This window comes from Terrapene carolina, unplaced genomic scaffold (assembly GCF_002925995.2).
Source record: "Terrapene carolina triunguis isolate 2854851 unplaced genomic scaffold, T_m_triunguis-2.0 Scaffold487, whole genome shotgun sequence".
In the NCBI taxonomy this organism is placed as follows: domain Eukaryota; kingdom Metazoa; phylum Chordata; order Testudines; family Emydidae; genus Terrapene; species Terrapene triunguis.
This window is the reverse complement of record NW_020664838.1, coordinates 52,336-62,477: the sequence shown is the minus strand read 5'-3', so window position 1 is coordinate 62,477 and position 10,142 is coordinate 52,336. Positions and strand designations below refer to the sequence as shown.

General features: G+C 42.9%; 1 protein-coding gene across 1 annotated transcript; it reads right to left on the bottom strand.

Moving 5' to 3' along the window:
* Positions 1-8,482: 8,482 nt before the first annotated feature.
* Positions 8,483-9,421, bottom strand: LOC112123438 (olfactory receptor-like protein OLF1). Its single transcript, XM_024222055.2, has one exon. It carries the CDS (start codon positions 9,419-9,421, stop codon positions 8,483-8,485), a length of 939 nt encoding a protein of 312 aa, XP_024077823.2.
* Positions 9,422-10,142: the final 721 nt, after the last annotated feature.

Genomic DNA, 10,142 nt, shown 5'->3' with positions numbered 1-10,142 from the left:
AGCCTTTTAGGGACAGTGTGGCAGGGAAACTTGCTTGGTTACTGGTGATGCTGTTCTGTGAATAAACATAGAACTTGAGGGACCCAGGACTGTCAAGAGCAGTATAGGTACTGTGTTTACTTACAGATGTATAACTTTAGCTCTTTCCCTCAGCGAAACACCAGACTTATCATTATGTTAAATGCTAACCCTGTACACTGGGTATTACTGTTAAGTTATTACTATATTGATACACAAAAATTGACATCAGTCTAATGAAAGAGGAAGGATAAGGCACTGGAGTGGGTCTCCGAAGATATGGATTCAATTCCCCCTCTACCAGAGATACCTTCTCTGATCCTTCATGAACACGACACAGAGGAAAATATTCAAAAATGTCTATGTAATTTAGGACCCTAAGTCCTATTTTCAAATGGGACCTTTGAAAATGGGACTCAAGCTCCTAAGTGATTTAGGCCTTTTTGAAAAATTCACCCTGTGCCTTAGTTCCCCACCTGTAAAATTAGGATAATAATACTTCTTGTCTCTCATCCTGTGTCTGTCCTGTCCCTTTTGATCGTAAGCTCGTTGGGGCATGGATTATCTCTTATTATGTGTTTGTACATTGCCTGGTTTTATGCGAACCTGATCTCAGTTGAGGCATTACTGTAATGCAAATAATTATTTCAAATCATTTCTTATCAGAAGAGTCAAAATCCAAGCATATTGCTTATTTTATTTAACCCAGTCACTCCCAAACAAATAGAAACTGAATCCAAGTTAGGAGTGAACAGTTTGGATTTTTAAAAATATTTTTTCTTTTGAACGTAAAAGTTCACATAATTTTCAACTCCCACATAGCCGAATACATTTTTTTTTTAAATTTCACTAATAGAGTCTCACTTACCAGGATCCAAATTGCGCTATGAACACTGCTCCCATGTGGTAAAGAACATCAGAACAGAAATTCAGTTCGTGCTGGCCTCTGAAAGAAAAGCCCTTTCTCAGCTTTAAATCAAAGCAAAGGGGTTGCCAGTGATTGTTGTTGTTACAGCTCTTCAGATCTACTCCAGAAGCTGGTAAAACCCGCAGCTTGAAAGACTAACTGGATCTTTTTAAGAGCAGATTCGACAAACACTTGTCAGGGATGGTCTAGATGGTGCTTGGTCCTGCCATGAGTGCAGGGAACTGGACTTGATGGCCTCTCGAGGTCCCTTCCAGTCCTATGATTCTATGAGCTGCAGAACGATTCATATTCTGATCGTGCAGTAATATTTACATTGTACTGGGAACTCTGGAACCACAAAGGAGATCTCCTCAAACCCCAAACCTCCTAATCTCCATTATGGGATGCACTAAGCAATTAAACAGTGCAGCCTTGGAACAGACTGGTTTAAATACATATTCAAATTTCAAAAGGAAACGCAGATGCTCAGAGTCGCGCACCCTGCAGGGCAGGACACTAAATGGAAAACACTAAAATCAAACCCAGCTATAGTTTTTGAGTGACTATTCTAGGAAAATAAACCATCCAAGAGGCTGAAGAGGGGAGGACAGAGTAACTCTTGGGAATGAGTTACACTCCTTTTCCACTCCTCAGGTTGAAAGCCCAGTTGATAGTGATCAGAAATTGTGATTTATCTTAAGTCTGATTGATGGCCTTTGTGAAATGAGTTGGGTCCCTCACTGTATCTTCTAGCATGACAGGTGGCCACATCTAGAGCTGATTGGGAATTTGTTTTTCTACTGAAAATTTCAAATTTTCATTGAAAAATCACAATTTATCATATTTTGGCTGTACACTGAAATATTTTGACTTGGAAATGCTGTTGTAGTGCCTCATGGGAGTTGTAGTTCAAGAGCCTCTTGCTCCCATATTTCTTTACAGGCTGCACTTCCTGGTTGGCCTACATGTTCCATGATGCATTATGGTCTCCCTTCTTGGTGAGGGGAGGAGGTCTATCATTACTGATCCATGGCCCCAGTGCATCATGGGAGATGAAGTCTGGCTGGGGAACAGGGCTCACCAAGGAGAACTGGAGCATGAGTTACTGGAGCTACAGCTCCATGAGGCACCTTGGCAGCATTTCAGAATTGAAGTATTTTAGTTTTCAAATTAAATCCAAAAATATTTGGGCTCTCAGGAATTCAAGTTTTGAATGACAAAAAAAATATCCATTTAGTTGAAAGCCTACAATTTCATGAAGAATAATTTTGATGGAAAATGTTTGACCAGCTCTGCCCACATCACAAATTCCACCATTGCAATTAGTGCTTATTGGTATCTCATTGGCAACTTCAGCAGAGAAAGCAAAGAGTGACTAGGCCGCAGAGACTGAAGACTATCAGCCCCTGGAGATGTTGCTTCTAGGTCAGCACTGAGGAACATTAGTTGGAACTGGCTTGTGTGTAAGTCTTTATTGCAGCTGCCCACAGTGTGTCTGATGTGGATGACTGAGAGCAGTCTTCAGTCTCCAGAGCTGTCAGTCAGACACCTATCACTCGCATCGTGTTCACTTTAACAGGTAGTGAGCTCTTTGAAAAGTCACTTGGTAAAAATGGCGTCATGGCTCTCAGTGTTTATTGTCTCTCACTAATATCTACACCAAGTATGCTCAGGTCATATCTCACTGCCATCCTGGGAGTTTTTTCTCTCTCTGCAAACTTCACCTGCTCTCTGGGAGTCAAATGGGGCATTGTCCACCTCATGCATCATCATCACTAGCCAAACTGGGCCCTCAGAGAGACCTAGCCAGTCACAGCACCTTCAGTAGGTTTGCCCAAATGTAATCGATTGGACCTGAAGAAACAATTTAACTGATGTTAAGATTGGAAAGTGTCTGTGGTGCAGGCAGGTGACATTTTTACACAGTCAGTTTTCAGAGATTGCCTGTGCTTGGCATGAGTGGGGAAAGGATACACACCAAAGAGTTTTATAGCCACACTGTTCCAGGCCTTGATAGGGATAGACAGGGTAAGAATGGCACAGCTGAGGAGGTTTCATGGGAGGGGGCAGAGCTAACAAGGAGGAGGCGGGGCAGTCTCTTGGCATACCTTTTTGCTACTTAGGCTTTAAAAATTAAAATATTCAAAATAAAAACCAAATCTGTTTTTCCAACCTTTTTCTGGGTTCCAGTAGCTCAAGGAAGAATAGACTGACACCTTGTAAACATGTAAATCTCTATTTTCATGCCCAGGATACATTTTTAAAAAGAACAAAGTGCAAATACAAGAAGTTACTAACATCCCTGTAACCACGGATGTGCGACACCTCACAGTGTTGCCAACTGCCATGATTTTATTGCCTGCCTCATGACATTTGGTGCTTTTCTTAAAGCTCCAGTGCCTGGAGTCAGGTGAATCTCAGCTTTCATTTAAAGACAATTAATTGTCTAGCGCTTGTGATTACAAAGAAAAACTTGAAAACATGACCTACGTGCCCCCCAAAGGCTCAAAAACCAGAAGGCCAACAAAAAGAACCCAACTATTTGTATTTTTTCCTTAATCTTATGAGTTTGGGGGACCTGTGTCATGATTTTTGAATGTTTGGGGTTGGCAATACTACAGTCGCCTGATATGGGACATACACAGAGATTGACTCGGGATCTACTGCATTAGGGACAGGGCCGGCGCAACCCATTAGGTGACCTAGGCGGTCGTCTAGGGCGCTAACATTTGGGGGGTGGTGATTGCAGCGGCCGGATCTTCCGCCGTCCCGGTCGTCGGTGGTATTTCGGGGGCGGGACCTTCCGCCGCCTAGGGCGGCAAAAAAGCTGGCGGCGCTCCTGATTAGGGATCAGATCCAGCACCCATTGAAGTTAGTGGTAAAGCTCCCATTTCTTTTGGCTGTGTAGGAGTAGGTCCTAAAAGCAGGAGCATCTACATTTGGGCCTGGTCTACACTAACACCCCAATTCGATCTAAGGTACGCAACTTCAGCTACGTGAATAACGTAGCTGAAGTCGACATACCTTAGTTCGAATTTACCGCGGTTCAGACGCGGTCCACACGCGGCAGGCAGGCTCCCCCGTCGACTCCGCGGTACTCCTCTCGCTGAGGTGGAGTACCGCAGTCGACGGCGAGCACTTCCTGGTTCGAATTATCGCGTCCAGACCAGATGCGATAAATCGAACCCGGAAGTTCGATTGCCAGCCGTCGAACTACCGCGGTAGTGTAGACCTGGCCTTGCTCAAATATTAAGCTCCTCTTTTTTGGCCTCTACCGTAGATTTGTTAATTTATTCTGTGGACTAACCACAAAGAGGGAGGGGGAGGCAGAGACCTACTATGTGGCTTGACAAAGGTTGGCTCATCACTCTGGTGTTTGCAGGAAGAATGTTTTGACGTGAGCAGAATTTGGTAGGACATTTTTCTTTCTTTCTGACTCATTTTTGGTGGGGAAATGTTTGCTATTAGAGGTGGCAGACATTTTTAAACACGAAAAGCTTTTTTAGTCAAAAATAGCCAATTTTATATTCCTAAACTGATAATTTTCACAACAAATGTGTCCACTTTCAAAATGTCCCATGATATCTTTTTTCAGTATTGCTTGCCAATATTTTTTGTTTAAGTGTTTTCCTGGTTTCTTCTTTTTTTCCCCTTCCCCTCACCCCCTTTGCCTTTCCTTTTTAATGTCAGAAGAGGGCTGAAGAAAAGAGGAAAGCAGGACAACTGAAAAAGCTAAAAGAAAAATACCTTGCTAAACATTTAAAACAATTGTGTATTGAAACCTACAAACCAAAACTTTGAAATTTTGAATCAAATTGTTTTACATTTCTGTTTTTACCAGCTATAGTTCCAACGTGCTTGATTCTGGGCCGCTGAGCTTGTGATTTCACTAACAACTGTGAAATATGAGCGACTGATTCAAACTCCGCTGAATTAAATAGGAATCTTTCCACTGACTTCAGTGGGCTTTGGATCAGGGCCTTATGATTCAAAGGTGTACAAGACTATACAAGCTGCAAGGCAATGGAAAATCAGTCACGTTGAGAGAGGGATGGGCGATGGGATGGATCACTTGATTATTACCCTGGAATGGGTTACCTAGGGAGGTGGTAGAATCTCCTTCCTTTGAGGTTTTTAAGGTCAGGCTTGACAAAGCCCTGGCTGGGATGATTTAGTTGGGGATTAGGTCCTGCTTTGAGCAGGAGGTTGGACTAGATACCTCCTGAGGTCCCTTCCAACCCTGAGATTCTATGATTCTATAATACCTGAGCTCAGAGAGCCATAACACCTAATTAATGCATTCAATGAATCAAAGCCACCCTCGGTGTAATTGGTGCCTTGGGGATTAATTTGACCTACTCTTTCTTACTGTGTTATTAAATGATGCAATTTCTACCACAGTTACAGAGTATGAGGTTAGGGGTATATTACATACTGCTGTTTTCACTGCAAGCTGGGTACTCTCCAGAGCTGGTCCACAAAGTTTTTTTTTTTTTTTTGTGGAGACCAAAATCTTTTTGCTAAAAAGTTAATATTTAAACACAGAAGTACCACAGGGGTGCATCTGATACCACACACCACCAATCTCTTCCATGGGCCAGGCTCCCAGGCTCCACTACATTCCCCCATGATGAATGATGGTCTCTGCTCTTGCTGAACTGCCCTGGAACATCACCAGAGTCCCACAGCCTTGGTTTAGGGAGCAGGGGAGTTTGGTATGTTGATTGAAATCATATAATTTCCAAGGAAAATATAATTTCATGGCAAAAATATTTTAATGGAAAATCAAAAAAACTTCCCAAGAAAAATTTTCACCCAGGCTCAGTAACAAATTTAGAATCAAAGAAAGAGAAAGTTAGATACAGGTGAAACATACTAATTGTTTGCAGCTGTAGCTGATGTCTTCTCAGTCATTCCTGGTTTCAGAATCACTTCATTGTCCTGGCCCTAATAGGTGGAATGTAAAACCTGTAAGACATGTAAGAGTACGCCAGATTATCCAGCTATTTATAGCATGCCAATCACCATGCTATGCTTTGCCGTTCCCTTGCAAAGTAGGAAAGCTAGGTTCACTCATTTTGCTTGATGGAGACCACATGATGACCAGAGGAGCTCAGGAGGAGACCACAGCATGCTCCGGACTTCTGCAGTTCACAAAACTATCTCTCTAGCATGCCTATTATCTGCACACAGAGCTCAGCTTTAAGATGCTAAATAAATCTATGAGTCAACTAGAAATAGTCATGCTCTCATCGCAAATATTAATATATATATATTTTTATAATGTATGTGAAGTTATAAGATGACACTGTATCATGTTATTAATACATGTTCCAAACTGAGGCTGGCAAACTGGTCTGTCTTAAACAAAGAAATGTGTGCTCTGCTTAATTTTTTATCTAAACAGTAACCAGACTCATCAAGCAGGAAGGGAAACAAAGGAAGCCCAAAAAGGTGAGGAAAACACAGCAGGGAACATTCTTCTACCTAGAGTTTTTGTCTTCCAGAAACCAGGTGGAAATGTTTCTCAAAGGGGGGATAGGATTATAAAAAGAAGGGGCAGACATCCCAAAGCACCACTCTCTCTCTTTCTCCCCATTGATTCACTGCATCTGGAGGGATAAAGGAAGCAGCCATTGGACTTCGGGAGGGGTCCTGACCTAAGAAGTTTGGTCAGGAAGACTGCTGAAAGCATGTGGTGAGAAATCTTTTGCTTTGAATTTCACATCATTTGTTAACTTAGGCACAAGTTGCATTGTAGCTTTATTTTTCTTGTAACCATGTCTGACTTCTGTGCCTCCTTATTTATACTCACTTAAAATCTATCTGTGTAGTCAATAAACTTTGTTTTATTGTTTTATCGAATCCAGTGTGTTTAAATAGAAGAGTCTGAAAAGCTAAGTTGCATGCATGTTAGTGCTGTTACAGAAATAATGGACAATGTAACTTGTATTGTCCAGGAGAGGACTGGGCAGCGCAGGATGTACATTTCGGGAGGAAATCAAAGACTGAGGAATGTGTTGGGGTCACCCTGCAGTATAACCAAGGGTGGGAGACCTCTCACCTGTTGTAGTCTGTACTCCACCTCCCTCAGACACTATGTTCCATCATGGATCTTTCTAAGGGCTGGGCTACACTAACGCTGTCGGCTGATCTATGTTACACTACTTCAGTTATGTAACTCTCTGGTGACATAGCACGGTGTGGACACCGCTGTAAATCAGACTAACTTAGTCAACTTGAAGTAGCATAACTTAGATCAATTGACAGCAGTAGCGTACACCAGTCCTGAGAACGATGCAGGACAGAACATAGCCCAGTCGTCAGGGTACTGTCCGGCAATGTGGGAGACCCACTTTCAAATGGCTTCTCCCCATCAGACAAAGGTGGGATTGACCTGAATCTCACACATCCCACAGGAGTGATCTAATCACTGGGTTAAAGTCTACAAGGGAAACAGCATCATTACCGGCTCTTCCATTCCCATCCATTTTGTCAGTGTGGCCCTACACTGTCTTTGTTTTTACATTGAAAAGTATCCAGGAAGGAAAGGAAAACTTCCATTTCTGTTCATGTAAAAATATTTCCTTCGACCCCACAGGACATTTTTGTCAATGTTTTCCAGTTTGCCAAACATTTAGGGAATTTTCAAATTTGGTTCAGATTGAACTGAATTTGTTTTTCAATTTTTTGTAACCACCCATGAACTCAAAAATCAGCTATTGACCCAGCTCTATCCATTTCTCACTCACCGTAACCCGAGCTGTACAATTCCCAGAATTCCTGTTCTTCAGAGTCCATAGTACTTTCCCACAGAATGAAGAGTAAGAACTCACAGCTAACCTGCTCATGTGGTATAAACATCTAGTGTCTGATACGACTTTTTCTTTCTGGTTCATTTATATGGTAGAGAAAACTCAAGCTTTTCATATTATTTTGTATTCAGTTCAGTGCAGATTCTCACAGAGGACGCACAGACACCATGCTCTCTTTTGGAAATCTTACTCTTGTTCTTACTTTATTTGTTGCTCCCTTAACTTAAAAGAAAGGCCATTGGGATGGAAATCACCTTTCTCCTCCATAAGCATGGATACAAACCAGGCAACAATTTCTTCAACAACCCCATAGGGAACATAAAGGGCTGCAGAGTATCAGGAGGGTGTGCAAAACTCCCTTTGGTTCAGCCATAGAAATCCCACACTTCATACTTGCAACTGCATAACGAAACCAAACCCACTACAAAGCAGAGGGAGATAGATTAGATGCCTCCCTCTTCTTTCCCAGTACAAATAGCTCTGTGATTTCGAAGCACATCACATATATTCACACATGTGAAACAGGTGCCTGCTGTAATTTTGCTGGGGTAATTGCCTAATAAAGCCCTGATTTTAGGTGGGGCCTGCAGGCCGTGTTGGAATACAAGCAGATTAATAATAATAACAATACAATAATGAACAATACTCCCAAGGGCTCTGTGAAATTACATTGCAATGGCATGGGAAATTAATTCACCTGTTTCCACTCCCCATCACTAAACCAGTACTGAGTTAAACAGAGTCAAATATTGGTTAGGAGTTTATTCATTGCTCTCCTCAGGGCGTCCTTCACCTCCGTGTTCCTCAGGCTGTAGATGAGGGGGTTCAACATGGGGATCACCAGCGTGTAAAACACTGAGGCCACTCTGTCTCTCTCTATGGAATAGCTGGAGGTGGGACATAAATATATGAAGAATTGGGTGCCATAAAACAGGACCACAACGGCCAAGTGGAAAGAGCAGGTGGAGAAGGCTTTGTGTCGGCCCTTGGCGGAGTGGATCTGCAGGATGGTGGAGATGATATAGACATAGGAGAGGATGACAGTCACAAAAGTGCCCACTGTAAAGCAGCATGTGAAAATAAACATCACAATCTCATTGATGCGGGTATCAGAACAGGAGAGCGCCAAGAGTGGGGGGATGTCGCAGAAGAAATGATTGATGATGTTGGAGCTGCAGAATGACAGCCGAAATATAAAACACGTGTATATCATTGAATCCACAATCCCCACAGCGAACGCCCCAGCCACCAGCTGTTTACAAAGCTGCCTGGACATGGTGACTGTATAGAGCAGCGGCTTACAGATGGCCACATAACGGTCATACGCCATCAGGGCCAGCAAGAGGCTCTCAGCATCTGCAAAAGCGATAGAGAGAGACATTTGCACAGCGCAGGCAGTTTTAGAAATGCTTTTCCTCTCGGCTAAGAAATTCAACAGCATCTTAGGGGAAATTGTAGAGGAAAAGAAAAGGTCACAGAAAGACAAAATACTGAGGAAAAAGTACATGGGGGTCTGGAGCTGTGGATCACTCATGATTAACAAGATGATCCCCCCATTCCCTACCAGGGTGATACCATAAATCAGTAGGAACACCCCAAACAGGGGAACCTGCAGCTCTGGACGATCTGTCAATCCTGAGAGAATGAACTCAGTCGCCTCCGAGTGATTTCCCCTTTCCATCTCCTCTGAACAGAGATCAGGCAGCTACAGAGATGTGGTCAGGTGGATGGTGCGAAAAACATGTCCCTTCTCCTTAATGAAGTGAGAGAAAATAAACGGAGATTAGTTTCTTAATGCACATCAGTACCCGCTCAGGGAAGGGCTTAGTTCACAGAGACAGATGTTCACAGCTGGTCATTCCAGGTGTTCGATAAGATGCACACACTGTGCAAATACAATAACCCGCAGATTAATCATGCCCCACACACAAACACTCCTGTTCACTAATCCAAACAGAAAACAGTGACTTGTTACTCTGCTGTGAGAGAATCAGTCTGTAGAGATTATTCCTTAGCTAAAGAAGGGGTGAGAGTAGAGTCTCAATCTTTCTACCCTCTTTGGGCAAGGGGAGCTCTGTGGCTTGGCATGTCAGTTTGGGGTAAAGCTCCCTTACTGTGCTAATTAAGCTGTTTGGCATTTGCTTTAGCCTGTATGAAAACCCAGAGACATAATGGAAATCACTGGTTTAGGTGACTATGTAATTGGCTATTTTTTACAACCAAGGAGGTTGCTCCTTTAGCTGAAGGGGTAGGAGTTGGGGCTGAGGCTTTAAGTGCTGGAGGTCTTGAATTTAATACCTGCTGATCCCCATAGTCTCCGCGTGTGTGTGACTGTAATTCAGGACAATACCACGTACCTGCTGAGAAGAAAGAGAGAGATGTGGTGGCATTTCTCCAATGAC